Source organism: Pholcus phalangioides, unplaced genomic scaffold, assembly GCF_987345545.1.
Source record: "Pholcus phalangioides strain wild (caught in Gottingen) unplaced genomic scaffold, Ppha-v1.0 ptg000011l_1, whole genome shotgun sequence".
In the NCBI taxonomy this organism is placed as follows: Eukaryota; Metazoa; Arthropoda; class Arachnida; order Araneae; family Pholcidae; genus Pholcus; species Pholcus phalangioides.
The window spans coordinates 61,197,790-61,215,563 of record NW_028301604.1 but is presented as its reverse complement, the minus strand read 5'-3'; the positions used below and the strand labels follow the sequence as shown (position 1 = coordinate 61,215,563).

The following is a 17,774-nucleotide window of genomic DNA, read 5'->3' as shown; positions in this document are numbered from 1 at the left end:
GACACCCCTACTTTTTTATGGAATCTTTTTTTAGCCACTCTGTTGGGCATTTTCCTAACGTGGCCTTTGTATTTGTGTGCGAGTTGTTAGTTATGTATGGACAAATAAAGTATATGAGGATAGATAGAGAGAGAGAGCTGTTGTAGGTTTGAATTTTCGAACTCTACGTTCCTCTTTCCCCTTGGCACTGCAAATTGTATTATTTCCCCTTTTGTGTTTTGGGAGTGGCTGAAAATGCTTTCAATACAAACAAGCAAGTACAAGTATTTACAAGTCAGCACACACGAAAAATAAAGCTTTCCATGAACTTTATTGCCAGTAGTATATATTTACAAAGTTGGTTTGATTATATAATTGGTGAAATCAATAACTTTCAATTTAATAAAATAATTTTATAAAAAAAAATGTTCTGTATAAATCCAGGATTGCACTATAAAAGCTCTTTTACAAAACTTGAAAAATGAAGCATATCAGTTACATTCAAGCGAATATAACCAATTGGCTTATCGGTTTTTCAAATTTTGTAAAACATCTTTTATCAAACTTTTATAGTGTAATCCCGGCCTAAAGGATTTCTTATTATCAAATTTAAAAAAAAAACGTTAATAAAATACACACAAACGAGTAAGTTGCCATTTTATTTCCTTTTTATTTTTGTCACAGGATTTTCAGTTGTTTCCCTAGCTTTCAACTTGATCTCGTCATAAGCCTGTAATAATGTTTGCTGACCACCTTTTTTCAACTTTTCCCGCCATGCTTTCATTTCAGCTTCATATATTTCTTTTTCTTTTATAGCTTTGTTAGCATATATCTGAAAAAAAATGTCAATTGGCATAATTATTGAAAAAAGGAAAAAATTCCACTTGGATTCTTGGAAGCCAATAAAGCCATAAATAAGTGAATGAAAATGAAATTTTCCACTAATTCTGATTATCAGACTATTGATTTTTCTGTGAAAATTCTTTAAACAAGATGGATAAAAAAATTGATATAGTTGATAGGTAATTATTTTATTCATACTATAGTGAAATTATTATAATCACTGGCAGTCCAGGCGTAAGGAGCTAGCCTCTGACTGGGTTCAAATCCTGGTTTGGGCACGGATGTCTACTAACAAATTTTCTGGACAGATCATAATGATCTCTTGAGAATGTGTGATCACGTTAAAAAAAATTCCCCCTTTATTAGCATTTCACTCAGTCAATATACTAAGAGATCTATCTAATATCAATAAGATATGTTTATTTTATTCGGAAATTGAAACTATAAACAAAACGTTTTCAGAGAAAAGTAAAACATCACAATTATTTAGTAATTTTATCAAACTGCCAACAAGATCCGAGTTTTTGTGCGATAAAGATAGGTTGGTATGCTTGCCCATACATTTACACATTCAAGTTTGTGAATATAGCTTAATCCCTTGACCACCACCACAAGATAAAAAACCTTCTGACAGATCAACCTACTTTTTATGAAATTTTTATTCATGTTGGCTCACACATAGGACAGTGGTTGGTGGAATGCAAACATGGAACTCTTATACTGCATACTCGTATGAATATGAGCCATGTAGTAGACAAAGTGTTAATTAGAAAATTATGAAGTTCATCTAACTTCCCGAAAGTTGGATAAATCTATTGCTGAAAGCTGTCTTTAGCATTTACTTTAATATAACTTGAGATAGAAAGAACATATATATACAAAACATTCAATAAATTTCATGTTTAAGCTCACACGGTTATAAATCTATTATAATATAAAAAATTACATGAAGGAAAATATATATAGAGGCAATCTGTGAAATAAATACAGTAAAGGTCTGTTATAACGAGTATGGCTTATAATGAGAATCTTGCTATTACGAGTAATTCGCAAGTATTGTGAAAGAGCTAATGATACAGAAAATATTAAGAGTTAAAGATACCAAAAAATATTAAGAGTTAAAGATACCAAAAAATATCCACTTATAGCGAGTTATTTATGAATGAAAACACAATCACTATAACGACAACAGATATTCTTGAAAAGCACGTTTTCCTTCCCTTTTTTTTTTAAAGAGTTATTCATAAAATGGACTTTGAAAAGTTACATTTTTTAAAATCTCATGCTATTCATGTATTTAAAAATAGGCATGTCAGTACCTCCCCCATAGATAAGACCACATGTGTCGTATCTTATCTTTTTGCTATCTATATAAGAGGTGGAAAAACACATTTATCTATAGGTTTGTTGGTTGGGCAGGTGAGACTCAACCTCTGGTTTTGGCATTGTTGTGTGGTTCCCTTAAAAAATCCCCCCCCCCCCTTGGATTCTTCTACAACTGGACACCAGCTAAACAGGTATTAATCATCTTAACTGCCATAAATGTTACTGAACATTCTTATAGTGCAACAAATGCTCCACTTGCAGAAATTGCCGAATTCAACAAAGTGCAAAATTTTGTTATATAATAAGAATTGTGTGTGCACGAGAAGTTATACAAAGGCTACAACAGACAAAACATCCAACAAGGTGGTTGAAAAATATGCCCATAAAAAATATGGATGTCTATAACTAACTATGTCTATATCTTAACTATATCAAAAATACATTAACTCTGTTACAGCCAGTTTTTTTCTTCAAAATACTCTTCCCAGTTCTGACTAATCTTTTTCTCTCTTTTTACTTATCCTTCTATGAGACTTAGACTTGTTTTTCAGGTTTCCACCTCTGACAAGATTTTTCATTTTCTTCCTCAATCTTCACAAATCCAAAACATACCATACTCCCTATCAGGGAAGTCTTCTGTCATTTTGGACTTTATGAAGTTAACCCAATAAGAGCATTAAAAACCCAATAATTATGATAAAATATAAATATACTGCCCATAAAAAAAAAACTGATTGTCTCATCAAGTATGGATAGCTTCTCAATTTATCCCAATATATTTATTATATTTCTTTCTAAACGTGTCAATCATGTTAGAATTCACGACCCCTGGAGGTAAGCTATTTCACTTATTCACAACCCTATTGGACAAAAACTCCCTGCAATACCACAACCTAGAATTATATTTTACCAATCGATACTGGTGTCTCTTTGTCGAAGCAGTGTTGATTGATGGTGTATTGGTCTATAAAATACCTCATGGTCTATTTTATTCATCCTGTTGAAAATTTTAAACACTTCAATCATCATTTCCTCCCTCCCAAAACCTGTGCTCTTCCAATGTAAACATATTTAAAAAAAATCAAGTCTCTCTGCATAGCTTACACTCTGTGTGCGATCAAGAGCATGTGTGACTCTTCTTTGTACCCTCTCGACCAAGTCAATGTCCCTCTGTAAGTAGTCTCCAAAACCTAAACAGCAAAAGCATACTTCAATCCAGGATGCACTAAGCACTGGAAAAGTGGTAGAGTAGAACGCAAAGAGACCATTTTGAGAATGAAACCAAGCATAATGCATGCTTTTTTAACCACTGCTAAACAATGTTCAGAAAACCTGAGCTGTTTGTCAATGATAATTCCCAAATGGGTGATCCTAATTGCATCTGAAATAACACCACCATTCAACCCGTAAGCGAAACAGGGTTGTTTGAACCAAAATGAGTGACCATGCACTTGTCAATGCTAAAGGTCATGCTTCAATCATTAGCTCATCCTGCTATCATATTCAAGCCCCCATCCCAATCTCATGTAATCTTTAAGAATTTGCCACGTTGGATCCAATCTAATGCCTTCTGGAAATCAAGGTAAACAATGTTGACATTTTTGCCTTTTTCCAAAGCCTTAGTCCTGTAATCATAGAAAAAAAGGATGTTGGTTACACACGACTTCCTCCCCTTCTCGAACTCAGTATGGTTTTCAGACACCACATTATTTTTGTCTACTTCACCAACTGCCATTGATAATAATTTCCAAAATTTTCAAGAGAGCTTGTCAAACTCACTGGATGATAATTTGACACAGTTTCTCTACTATCCTTTTTAAATATCGGAACAACATTCCAATCCCCTGAGATGATATCCTCAGCAACACTACTCCTGTAAATCTGTGCAACTGGCTTCAGCAATTCATTAGCACATTCCCTGAGGACCCAAGGAAAAATATCATCTGGTCCTGGTGCTTTGCTTGCACCTGCATTTATGAGAAGTTTTAGGATTTCCACATCTTCCACTTGAATTTTGTTAAATTATGAAAAAAATCCAAATGGTTAATTTTTTTATATTTCAGCATAGAACAAACATTCCAGAGAAGTTAATGCTTTTAAACTTGATATTACAATGCTCAAAATATGTGTATAGAGGCACCTGTTTTTTTTCTTCTGAAAGAGCACGCCAGGACGCAGCAACTTCTTTATTGAATTCCTGCAATACAAATTATATATATACAGCGTGGGCAAAAAACCATAAAAATTTTAAAAATTAATAAAAACTGGAAAATTAACCAAAATAAAAAATAGTTTATAGGGTTAGCATCGCTAGATCACAGGAATTTTTTTAAGACAGGGAAAAAATAATTAAAAACACCCGATAGGTGGCGCTGGTAGAGCAACTTTGGTGGAAATATGCAAATGAGACGGTTATAAGAACTTGCGCTCCTAATCCAGAATCAGTTCACTGTTGCAAACCAGGATGCTGAGTGCGAAGGATAAAGGTTCATTGGTGAAGTTGTTTTGCGTGGACCAGGAATCAGTGACCATTGCCTTGCGTAAATTCAGAGTTCAGAAGAATGTGAGGACTGGAAAAGGGCCTTTAACAGCGACAGGCCTCATAAAGCTTGTTTAGCGATTTGAAGAAACTGGAACACTGGAGGATCGTGTAAGAGCCGGACGACCATGTTTAAGGAAGGCACGTTTGCTGCGTGTTGCAGCCGAAATGGAAGCGTTAGAGCCCAAATCAGCTGCAGGGACCAGCAGTGCTTGTGAAGCTGCTAGACGCTTGGATTTACTACCATCCTCTGTATGCAATATTCTTCGTGGAGTCCTTGATCTGTACCCATACAGATTGCAGTCATGCCATGAACTTTTACCAATGTATACAGCACAAAGGGAAGAATTTGCAAGGTGGGCTTTCTCCAAAATCAAACACAATTTGTTTTTACAGAAACAGTTTTTATTTCGGTTATTTTTATGGTTTTCATGAATTTTTAAAGTTTCTATGGACTTTTTGCCCACCCTGTATATAAAATTAATGGAACATTGATCTTAGGTAAAAAAATCTGCAAAAAAGTGAATTTTTGTGAACATAGTAATAATACACGCGTACTTGCTACCAAAGCTAAAATACACTGCTGGCCACCCAAATTGCAACACCAAGAAAGACAAGAGATATCGCAACAATATTTATTTTGTAGATAACATGTTGACCAAGCATCAAATGATTAAATTTATAGACTTCTGTGAAGTGTGGTTCCTGCCAAAATCAGTAGCCAGAGTAGCCGCCATTGTTGGAGATCACCGCTGCCACACGCCTCGGCATTGATTCAAAGAGACTTTGGATGTGTTCTTGGGGTACAGCAGACCAAGCAGCTTCCACGCGTTGCCAAAGTTGATCTGGTGTGGCAGCTGGGGATGTAATCTGGGTCAATCGTTGAGCAACCATGGACCACATGTTTTCTATCGGCGAAAGATCCGGAGAGCGAGCTGGCCAGGGAAGCAATTCAATTAATCGATTGACAAAGAACCTTTGGACAATGCGTGCCACGTGTGGTCGCGCATTATCCTCTTGAAATATGGCTGTGGGTAAGCCCTGAAGGTAAGGAAGGACAACTGGCTCCAACACCTCGGAGATGTAGCGCTGGCTTTTTAAAGTACCGGCAATGCGTACTAGAGGAGTGCGAGAGTGATATCCAATACCGCCCCATACCATAATACCCGGTGCAGGACCAGTGTGGCGGTGCATAACGCAGCTGTTCAGCATCCTCTCTCCACGGTGTCTCCAGACTCGAATCCGACCATCGTGGTGTTGCAGACAGAAGCGTGGGTCGTCAGTAAAGACAGTTTCATTCCATTGTGCCGTCCACATCCTTCTTTCATCGCACCATTGGCGGCGGAGACGTCTGTGGTTCTGCGTCAAGGGTAGACGAAGCAATGGACGTCTTGCGGACAGACCACTCTGCTGTAAACGGCGTCGAATGGTACGCGCAGACACTGGATGATGCGGTACAGACTGAATGTGCTGTGCTATGGTTCGTGATGTGGCTGAGCGATCCGTCACTGCCATACGCACAATACGCCTGTCATCACGTGAAGTGGTGCACTGAGGTGGATGCGATCGAACACGTCGGTCCGTCGTACCCTCCTGCATCCAACGATCACATATCCGCATTACAGTTGTTTGGTTTCGTCCAACACGACTACCGATTTCCCTGAAAGATAATCCACAATCTCGGTAGGCCACTATCCTTCCTCTGTCGAACTCGGATACTTGATCAAAAGATGATCGCTGTTTTCTACGAGGCATAATTGATAGTTTTTTTGAAAAAACCACAAGAAAAACACAATTGCCGTACTTCAAATCGTCGAAATCTCCAAGTCTTAAATAGCGCTTTGAAGTGGCGCCACAGGCGCGCGTGATGTGCGTCTGCGCTGAAATTCTAATCATTTGCATATCTCACCTCCGCTAATGCATGTTGTAAATTTCATATTATTTGCATGCTTCCTTCAGGGTGTTGCATTTACGGTGGCCAGCAGTGTAAATCAATTTTAAACAAAACTATATTACATCATACAACTAGTGCACCAAAGAAAATCAATATGAATAGCAGCTACCAATCTACCTTAGAAGCAAACAAAAGACTTGCAACAAAAATTCTAATGTTTATCTAAACATTTTGTAGTACAATGAAAATTTTATAAAATTACCCCCATCTATCTTTCCTCCATTAAATTAAGAAACATTTACCACTGAATATTTCTGACTACATTGAAAAAGAAATCGGAAATGAACACATGAAAATTAAATTAATATAAATTTGATAGATTGGAATACGTTATTAATCATAATTTAACAACATATTTTCTTGTTATTTTATTTAATTATTTCATGAAACGAATGTATTAGTAACATTAAATTTTCAAATCTCACTTTTAATAAGGGTTGAATGAATGATAATTTTACAATTAGCACAGAAACAAAAACAGGTACAGTTTTCTCATCTCCAGAGTTTTGAACCATCAAGCTTTTCAAGATATTAAGTAGATACACAAATTTATTTGCACCTTTACAAAACGGAATATTATTCCACTCTATTGATGTTCTGTTTTGTACGGATTTTACTGTATTTATAATTTTCTGGGGGAAAAAACAAAATACACTAAATGTATCAGAAAATGCTTAAAAGCATCACACAACTTACTGGTAGCGATGAAATATTCTTTCCTTTTGCTTCATCTTGAAGAAATATTGTATAGGCAGATGTAGATGCTTTAGGGATGCCAGATTCTTTTAGCATCTACATGAAAATATTGTGTAAACTTTGAGTTTAGCTTTAATATTATTAAATATACATAAAATTAGATATGAATGAGGAATGAACATAAAAGCTTGTAACACTATTATACACAAACACTATTAAACGCAATATTTTTGCATATGTCAAAATGTGCTATGAATACCCATGTAAGGCCATTGGAACAAACTGGTGGGGGAGGGGCATAAAAGCTTTAGCTATAACACATGATCCTGTGGGATCACTTAGGAAAGAAGATAGGCAGGGAAAGAAAAAAAGTTAAGAAAAATTAATAATTAAGAGTGAAGTGAGCTAGGGAGATAGATGCTGATCTAGATACTTTTGTATGACATGAATATTTCAAAAATGTTGAGAGTTATCCTGTTTTCTCTTTATATAAAGAAAGAGAGGATGGATTTATGCTATGTACTATTCTCGGGGGAATACTACAACTATATAAGCACCTTAGCATGCATTTCAATATGTTACAACCAAGCAATATATAACTGAATTCCATGCTGAGCTGTTTTAGTTTGTTTCACTAGTACACAATGTTAAATATCATTTAGTATTCACAAGCCAGTTTTTCTCAAAACATCTAAAATTGAGTTACTTAGATGCAGTATTTGCACTATGATATTGTGCAAGATGAGCATTGCTAATTATGCAAATATCTGTGATGGGAAGTGAGCATTTCAAAAAGGATTTCAGTGATTTCACAGGAATTACAATCTCAGTCAGTGTACGCTGCTCTACAAGTAGAAATCCCTTTTTATGACATAGAAAAATCAATTCCCCACCTTCTTTTGTTATTGCTGATCCCAAATACTCTACCAAAATTAGAAAACTGCACAAACAAGAGATAACAATTTGCTTGTAACAGATTGTCTGCTTTTCATGACTGCTTCAAGCATTGGTTGTCAGTCTTATTCACATTTGAATCATTAGCAAAAGATTTACTTTTGTTTTTGAAGTGCTTTTAAATATTTGAAAAAAGTTACTTTTTTAATACGCATATTTTTCCTTGCTTCTTTATTTTTAGCCTTCAATTTCATGAGAGCCTCTCTTTGTTCTTCAGTCAAGTTTTCATAATATTCTTTATGTGCTTGAGCATATGAGATCACGCTATCTCTGGCAATATTTTCATAAACCTAAAAGTAATGAATGCATAAGGTGTGTCTTAAAAAAAGACATCAAAATTTTAGCTATTATAAACAATTTTACTAGCACGTTATTAAACAATTTTTTTTGTGCTCACCTCTCTCGAAGCAGCATTTAGTTTTTTCCACCTTTCAGCAAGAACTTTAGTTTGTTCGGTTGCACTAAGAGCTTTAAAATGAATAAGACAAATCAAATAAGGCAAATAAAGAAATGAATTATTTATGCTGTAGTGATTCAATTTGCAGATAATGAAATGAAAAACTCACATGGATTTTCTTTTAAAACTATATTGCGATTTTCTTTGCAGAATACTAGATATGCAGTTAAAGGTCTCCTGGGAGGCATAGGTGGATCATTTTTTGCTGCACAAGACGAAAAACGGCTATTATTTTTCTTCACATCTTTATTACAGTTTAATAAGGCTACAAACCTGAAAGATTCATAAGTCTGTTTTAGGAAGACAACAAAAATAACTTATACATTTAAAAAGAAAATAATTTATCTATAGGGTGACCAACTTGATTGATTAGGTCACAACAAACGTATACATAATTTGTAGGATGTGGATATCATATTAATGTAAAGGATGGTTTGCAGCATGCAAGTAACAGTTAACGTTATAGCACATTGTCTCCACCATCTTCTGTCATTCATTACAGTATTGCTTCCTATAATTTACTTGTGCATTATTAACACCAGTGTCTCCCAACCTTTTTGATATCACAGACCAGGGCTGGAATTAGAGGGGGGCGAGGCAACTGCCTGAGGCAGCAAAATTTAGGGGGCTGCAATTTTAGGTGGGAAAAAAAACACAGATATAGAATTATTGAATTAGACTTGTGGGGGCAGCAAAATAATGTTTGTGGCAAAAATCCTAGTTACGACCCAGTCACAGACCCCCCCCCCCCCAGTAGTGAAGGTGAATTTTCTGTGGACCCTCCCCATAATATCAAAAATTAATTTTACAGTGCTAAATGTGTTATTTATACAATGGAAGAAAATAGGAAGTAATCCTGTGAAATGAAGAAATTGATAGTTCATAATTGTAAGGCATAATCCATTGTGAAGTTGTTGGAGATTTGCAACATGGGGAGAATGCTCACTGCCAACATATAGTTTGACATAATCATTATTGTGCCCTGACCTTCAAGTCTATCTTAGCCTATGGTTTGCAAGAATGGAATTGGTGGCTATGATTGCATGAGCAAGGTGAATCTAAACTTAGCAACATTTAATCATGCAATAAAAAATGATTAGAGGAACAGCTATAGTGTCTATCAGGGATAGCCAACTTCTCCCTGTTAGAGGGCCAACATAATGGTCAGATGCAGTGTCGCATGGCACACCAGCGACGAAACTCTGGTATATAAGCTGCATGATAAAAAAAAAAGAGAGGAGAGAGCGGGGAGGGAAACTCTGTCATATAAGCTGCACCCAGTATGATCTCTTGCTATGGCATCAAGGGCCATAAAAATTTTGACTAGATTTACTAACTATTGAACTAAACTTTTCACATTTAATTAAATACTAACTATTAGAGCCTGGATTATATGCACTAAAAAAGTGGCAAAATATGCTCTGAAAATGCCAAAATATCAAAACGGTCTGACTGAACTACCAAAATGTGTACTTAGGCTAAGTACTTAAAATACCAAAATATGCATTAAAAAAATGACCAAGCAAAAAAAAAAACAGACATGCTTTTAAAATGCATCTTTTCTATTTCTTCGTGCATATGTATTCATTTACAAAAAACATATCCTTTCATATATATATACGGGGTGATTATAAAAAAACTATCCCGACATATGGGCCCCTAACTATCATACCATTCACAGAAACTGAATGAAATTTTGGCATAAGGTATTTTGAGGTATGCGCTCAAGAATGATATGGAAAACAACAGTGTCACTCACTCTAACAGTTACGGTTACAGTGAGAAAATTTCGAAAATATCAAATGGCAACACCAAGTTTTTTGTATTGGAATGCGATCTCCATACTGAAAAACACTAAATAGCATTAAAATGGCACCTGTAGCACGAAAATCCCCGGAGCTAGGCAAGGAAAAAGTAAAAAGGACTTTGCCATGCACCAGAGCATTAATGCTCGTTTCATTCGTCACACTGTTTCTTCGGCTGAGATCCCAGCCTGATTAGTCCTAAACAAGGTCATGTGGAAAATTTGTGAAACACAATAAAATGCTTTATTTTATGCTGCTTCTCTGTCCTTATTGGTTGTCCTCACTTTTAGCCTATCTACCGCCGGTGATTTTCATGCTACAGTTGCCGTTCAAACGCTATTTAGGGGTTTTCACAATGGAGATCACATTCCAATACAAAAAACTTGGTGTTGCCATTTGATATTTTTGAAATTTTCTCACTGTAACCGTAACTGTTAGAGTGACACTGTTGTTTTACATATCATTCTTGAGCGCATACATCAAAATACCTTATGCCAAAATTTCATTCAGTTTCTGTGAATGGTATGATAGTTAGGGGCCCATATGTCTGGATAGTTTTTTTATAATTACCCTGTATATATCGCATATGCAAACAACTTATACATATTTTTTATTCAGACATTTTTTAATGTCTAGTTTGTTACAGCTGCTCAATAACGAAAATACCAGTAACAAAAGAATTTCAATAGTATTTCTAAAAAAAATTTAACACTTTGACATATCTCTAGAAATAACCTTACAATAAAACAGTTAATACTCGTAAAATAATTTATAAATATACATTAATTCACTAAATTTCACCTGCGGGAAAAAACCCGATATTTTGAAAATATTATGAACAATATTTATTTGAAAAATTATAAAAAAAATTGAGTGAGCTTAAATAAACCTTCAAAAATATGCACTTATACTGAAAATTCTTTGATTTTATGCATTTATATGCATTAATGCTAAAAAAGGCCAAAATATGCACATATGCATTTGCATATAATTCAGGCTCTACTAATTATAATAATTTTAATGAATTCTTAACTGAACTCTTGATTTTTTGGAACAGACAGGGGTGGGAAGTGACTAAGTCCATTTCGTAACAGCAAAATTCAGGATTTGGAGCAATTTTGGAGCAGAAAAATATGGGATTCGGAGCAGATATTTATAAATTGGAGCAGTGAAATTAACAAGAATATTTTCGTTAACCCTCAACCCTTTTCAAAATAAAACTGCACTGTCTTTTGTTATCAAACATCTTTTCGTCAGCTTAATTTTTGTTTTTGGTGTTTTAAGCTTTTGACACCTTGTTTGAAAGAGCGGCTGTCATAAAATGTTTTGCACCCGTCTATTTAAGATGATTTTTGCTTACTGAGGGCACTATTTGCTGCCTTGAACAGCGGCACTTCAAATGAGCTAAAAAAATTTTATAAGTTTTTAATTTTTTTATACTTGGAAAGAAATTGTTGCAAAATGGGAGAGAATTTCGGAAGAATCAACTCGATGTTTGGCGATTCAGCACTCATTATCTGGCAAGATTGGCGATCTGACACTCGCTATTTGGCGAGATTGACTATTTAACTCTCGTTATTTGGCGATATTGATGATTTAACTCTCGTTATTTGGCGATATTGACGATTTAACGCTCGTTATTCGGCAACATTGGCGATTTAACGCTCGTTATTCGGCAAAGTTTCTAAACTAACATTCGTAATTCGGCGGACATGCGCTTTTTACTCCCGGAATGAAAATGTTTTGCACGAAACATCGAGATTTAACACATGACAATCGACTTACAGTAATTTCTGCTGCTTCCAGTGACGACTTTTTTTTTAAAACGGAAACACTCGAATTTGCACTTTAAAGCTGAAAGGCATTGCAAACCATCTTCAGTTAAACGATCACGGACAATATCGGGGTTTCGCGATGGAAAGCCCGATCAGGGGCCGATAGTCTAAGGCGATAGTTTAAGTATAGTGGAATAAAACACGCTCTTTCTCGTAAAGAAACGTTTCGTGGCTAGCAGGAACAAAAAATTTTTGGCGTCCTTTCTGAAATTCCGGGCATACTGAAGCGAAATTCGCTATTTGGCGCAGAAAAATGCGAAAATACGCTATTGGAGCAGGATGGCGCAAGATTTGGCGCAATTGGCGCAGAGTTCCCACCCTTGAACAGAGTATATGTTCTTTCATAGACAGTGATATCAGCGCTGAAGGAAACTGTATAAATAGCTGAAGCGTGGACTATAATTTCTTAGCACGACCAGACTTAAATGTTTGCCCCCCCCCAAGCTTTCAGGGCTGATGGTGGGATTAATGATGGGCTAGTAAACAACCTAGGAAGGTGTATTTAATGTATGTCAGTAGGCCTAAGTAAGTAAGACCGGGCTGCTTCCGGCTCCTTACGGGATTGAATTTTTCCAGTTTTTGTCAAAGTCGGGAGATCTACTCTGCAAGTCCACATAATTGGACTTGGAAAATTTTTGGGGTTGACACATCTGATTTTCCAAGTTTCTCTGAAATTCATCAGATTCAACAAAGTCAACAGATCCATTATATGCGGTCAGTGGCGTCGGAGCCGGGGGTGAAGCACCCACAGTAATTTGTGGCATGGGTCTGAGCACCCCCAGAATTGATTGAGAAATCATAATTTCCAATATAAAGCTCAAGACGAGTGCCCACAGGTTCGAAACATTTCCGACGCCCCTGTGTGCGGTCTTAGAAAAATTTCCACTGATGGCTGGATTTTGGTCTTTTCTTTCTTCGTGATTGTGAAACTGGTCCCAGTCACTTCGATACAAATGTGGTATTGGTGTAACTTTTCTCTGGTTTTTCAAAATTGTTGAACTTAATTTTCTCCCGAGATTTTTCTGGTTGGGGTTTTTAGCCCTCAAGTTGATGTTGTCAGTTGCTTGCAGCTCAGTCAAATCTTTTATGCATGGTTCAGATATTTTTTTTTATTTAGTTTTACGAACTTAAAAGGAAAATTTTTGAGGGAAATTTTGCCCGCCGAGATTACCGCGATGATTATGCAAGAAAATCTGCTACTGTTACTTCCATTGAAATCAATCATGTGACCTGTGGGTTTAAAGAAGTTTTATCATTGTGTGTTGAAAATACAAATTGTTTTGTCAAATCAGAAATATATTTTTTTCTATATTAATTGCAATTTTGTCAATCGAAACTTTTATCAAAAATATAATAATAATTTTTTTCATCTTGTCGCGGGCCATACAAAATCACCTCATGGGCCACGTGTTTGCCACCCCTGGTATGTATAATCCCTTTTTTTCTTTGGCGATTTCCTTTCTAGCTTGTTGGTGCTTTTCTTCCTGGTTGGTGATGGTCAGTCATTTTCTTTCATTGCCGTACTTTTTCCTGCTGGTTATTATTATTAGTATTCCTTCTGCTTCTAGGTTGCATTTCTTTTTATTGCTGTTGGTTATCATCTGAAGGTGACGTCACCTTTAGAATACTAGGTCGCTAGTAATCTGTGCAGTCTTAAGGTATGAGCCCACACGGGCACGGCCTGGGGGCCTCACAAAAATGAGACCTGGTTGAAATTTGAGGCCCTACCAGGAGAATTCTCAGATTTACTTGGTAGAGCCTCAGACAAGGATCTCCATTTGGCAAGGAGACCAGTGATGCTCATAAGATGACCCTGCTAGTAATAATAGGTTTTTGTATATAGCGTTGTATTTGAATCGAAAGTAGTCTATTACCATTTTACAGCTTTTTTTTGTTTGTTTATACCAGTTTCCCAAAGTTTTTGCTCTATCGCCCTCTTCAAAAAAATTTTCATCTCATCACCCTCCCATTTCATGCCAAGCCCTTAGGACCCTATACTAAATCCAAAGCTTCTACTGCCTCCTATACCATTCCATCTGCCTAAATTGGGCAACACTGGTTAATACTTTGTATTGTATATACCGTTTTCCCAGCATGTGTGTTACATTGTTTTTCTAGTTGGAATATTTCATTTTCTCAGGCTGTACATTTCACACATATTTCCATTTTATTAATTTTTTGCACCCTAGGCCTAACAGTTTTAGTCCTGCAATCATGTTTTTATTGAAACCAAAGACTGTTTTGACCAAACCCATGGAGATTTTTTTTGCCCTATTGTATTGTTTTAAGAAGAGTCTAGGTTTTTATTTCTATTCCAGAAAATATCTATTTGTATACCAGAACAGACCATTGTATTATTTAAAAGAGAGTCAGCCTATTAATCCAAAAGAAATAATTAATAACAAAAGTAACAAAATCACCAATTAAAAATTTTAACATTGGAAAATCAGTCACCAGATTGGCGTTCACCTCAGTCATGTTGGTAGATAAACATTATCGTGAAAGGTAAAGCGATATACATTCTAGCGTAGTGTTTCTCAACCTTTCGAAAAATGACCAGCAAAATTCCTGAAACAATTTGACAGACCGTGTGTCCTGTATTATGGGTCATTCCTGTAATTTTCATTGTTTCAATTTTTTTTATACATTTGTCCCATTTTTTCAATGATACTTATTTAAATTTGTAATATTTACTAGTCGTGAATACACACACAGTGTTTCAAAGTATAAATTATATTATGGTAAGTATGGCAAAAATTATAGATATTCATTTCATGTTTCCCAGTTTTAACGTTTTGTCCACTTTTTGGAATTTTAATTACACATGGTGATTGTGCCTACTTCTGACAATGTTTTTGATGGCAATTGGCAATGTCCCATATTTTACGGATTATAGATCACAGTGTGTTGTAATTTTCTCAATGAAATATGGTCATAAGATCTTTTGAATACTTTTTTCGTGAAATACATTTTTTTTTTACTGTGATTCTAGCAGCCCTTAATTTCTACACCTTCAGCAATTTTAGCAGTAATTAGAAAATTACATTTAGAGCAATAAATTGTAATTTTTGGCAAAATTTAGGGATATCTCGAATTTAGGATCACAATTTCCTGCATTCTCCTGGATGATGCATAGTAAACCTGAGTATGACAGCATAATTTCATTTGAACCCATATGGATATCATAATATTATCAATTATAACGACTGAATCAAGTCTGCGTGCGGGCCACCTATGCCATCGTCGCGGACCAGAGGCGGAGAAATGCTGTTCTAGTGCATCCTGGTAATGTTACCATGTCAGTAACACCAACAAATAACTCAAAACTAATTAGCAGTTTAGTCCACGGATATGAATGAGGCTCGAAGGTAAATGCTTAATAATCTGGTGTTATGAAAAAAAAAACCACAAATATTGCAAAAAAAAAGTTCATTATGCATTAAAACTTTTCCCGCGAAAAATTACAGGATTAAAATTTACTTGTTTCTATAAGCATACGTATTCAGAGATAACTTTGCTATCACTAGAATTTATAAACAAACGAGGGTGAAACTTACCTGCATGCGACTTTTGATTGTTTTTCGGTGAAAATGATCAATTTACGAACAACTAACATGTCCTCAAATAGGCAACAAACAGCAACCAAAGCACCGCAATCCAAATCATAACAATAGTTAGTTGTAGTAGTATGAGTGGGGTGACCATACATCCCGTATTTCCTGGGATAGTCGCGGTTTTTTTTTGTTTTTCCGACTTTTTTGCAAAAATGTCCCGGTTTTTCACTATTTTCAACAAAACCAACTTGACATTTTTTCTTCATTCTGTTCCTCAAACCAACAATAAAGTTATCTTCCCAACTCAGAAATCGATTATCACGACTACAAAATAAGAATATTATCTCACATATTTGTGTCATTTCCGACAATTTGCAGTAGCGCTCCATTTCCCGCGATTGGCTACTTTTCTGTGACTTTAGCATGAGTTGGCAAATTTGCTTGCTTTTGGCATTATTTTTGGCAATAATTGGCAATGATCCGTATAACCTAGTATTCCGAAGCCAAATATACCATATTTTTTTGAGCAAATATGGGCAGCTTGAGTATGAGCGGCCTTAGATCACACGACTTTCATCTTTTCCCACGTTCTTTGAGGGTCAATGAAATTCTCATGCCCATACGTCCCTTTTTTCGAATGTTTTGGCCACGGTTCCCTCCCCACATCCTAGAACAGAGCCCCTAGGCAGAGGCGTCGACATGAAGAAGATATTGGGGGGGGGGCTGAAAGTTGTGGTCGTCCCCTTATATACGGAACTGAAGTGCGTACGCAGGAGAAGGAAGGTGCATTGCATTTTTTTTCAGAAATTACTGGGGGAGGGGTCAAATGGCCTAAGCTCAGCGTCAAAGGTGGATTCGACTGATCTAATGTACATATGAATTGACATCATCATCGTGCCGCCCCCCCCCCCCAGACTTCCAAGTCAATCTCCTATGCATCTATAATCTCTCCGCTTGCAACACTAGAAGAACTATGCAATGTACAGTGACGCCGACATGAAGAAAACATTGGGGGGGGGGGCTGAAAATCACCATCCGTTCCGTATATACGGTACTCAAGCCAAGGCCGTAACGAGTAGGAACTTGGGCGTTTTGTCCCCAGAAATGTGAGAAAATAACCGTAAAATGGGAAAAAGATGGCCAAATCTATTGTTCTATCACTTTGGTCTCCCCTCCCCCCCGAACGAAATTTCTGGCTACGGGCCTGACTCAAGCCCGTACGCAGGAGACGGAATGATGCGTTTTATTGTATATTGATGAATTTTTTTGTGGGGGAGTTAATTGACCTCAATCCCCCTGTTTCGGTGCCTATGAATGTAGTGCGATAAAATAATGTTTCCAGAAAGCTCTTTTATTCAGAGCTTTATAATAAAGTTTCATAAAGTTTGAAATGACCTGCTGATCTATGATCCGGATAAGAGGAGCCGTATTTGATAGCGGGAACTTTACTCTGATGAAAGAAACTCTTGATTCTTCAATCAAAGTCTGTCGAGAAAAAAAGTATTCTCAACTTTCTCTGAAACAGGCTTCCTTGGGGTCCAGACTGTTTTGCGTGTTCGTAAAGGGGCCATTCAAGTATTACGTAAGCATATATTCAGCCATTTTTGACCCCCTCCCTCCCCCCTTGTCAGCAAAAGTCAGCAAAACACTGACCTCCCCCGTCAGCAAAATTTCGTCAGCAGCAATAGAATATTTCATATCTTCAAAAGGGGGTGGTTAATTAATGACGTAAGCAACCTTCAAACCCCCCCCCCTCCTCTCTCCCTTGTCATCAAAAGTCAGCAAATCCATCCGAACCCCCCTTCGATGCTGACGTAATACTTCAATCACCC

At 36.4% G+C, this 17,774-nt stretch overlaps 1 protein-coding gene across 2 annotated transcripts; it reads right to left on the bottom strand.

Annotated features, from left to right (window-relative positions):
- Positions 1-629: 629 nt before the first annotated feature.
- On the bottom strand, positions 630-16,112 carry LOC149080660 (transcription factor A, mitochondrial-like). Of its 2 annotated transcripts, none has more exons than XM_089239846.1 (7): positions 15,946-16,112; positions 8,858-9,021; positions 8,689-8,759; positions 8,432-8,581; positions 7,338-7,433; positions 4,289-4,345; positions 630-811 (listed from the first exon to the last, which is right to left on the bottom strand). In XM_089239846.1, the coding sequence occupies exons 1-7, from the start codon at positions 16,095-16,097 to the stop codon at positions 638-640; spliced, it is 864 nt and encodes a 287-aa protein (XP_089095972.1). In that variant the 5' UTR covers positions 16,098-16,112; the 3' UTR covers positions 630-637. The 2 variants fall into 2 exon arrangements, with proteins under 2 accessions (XP_089095972.1, XP_089095973.1); XM_089239847.1 differs by having other exon boundaries at positions 8,858-8,953; positions 15,946-16,070.
- Positions 16,113-17,774: the final 1,662 nt, after the last annotated feature.

Bases quoted from the DNA above. Each gene is read 5' to 3' on its own strand.
- LOC149080660 (XM_089239846.1), bottom strand. From the start codon at position 16,097: ATGTATGGTCACCCCACTCATACTACTACAACTAACTATTGTTATGAT. The intron at 8,582-8,688 runs GTGAGCACAAAA...CATTACTTTTAG, and splicing joins TAAATGCTGCTTCGAGAGAG to GTTTATGAAAATATTGCCAG. The intron at 4,346-7,337 runs GTAAGTTGTGTG...TTTGTATTGCAG, and splicing joins AGAATATTTCATCGCTACCA to GAATTCAATAAAGAAGTTGC.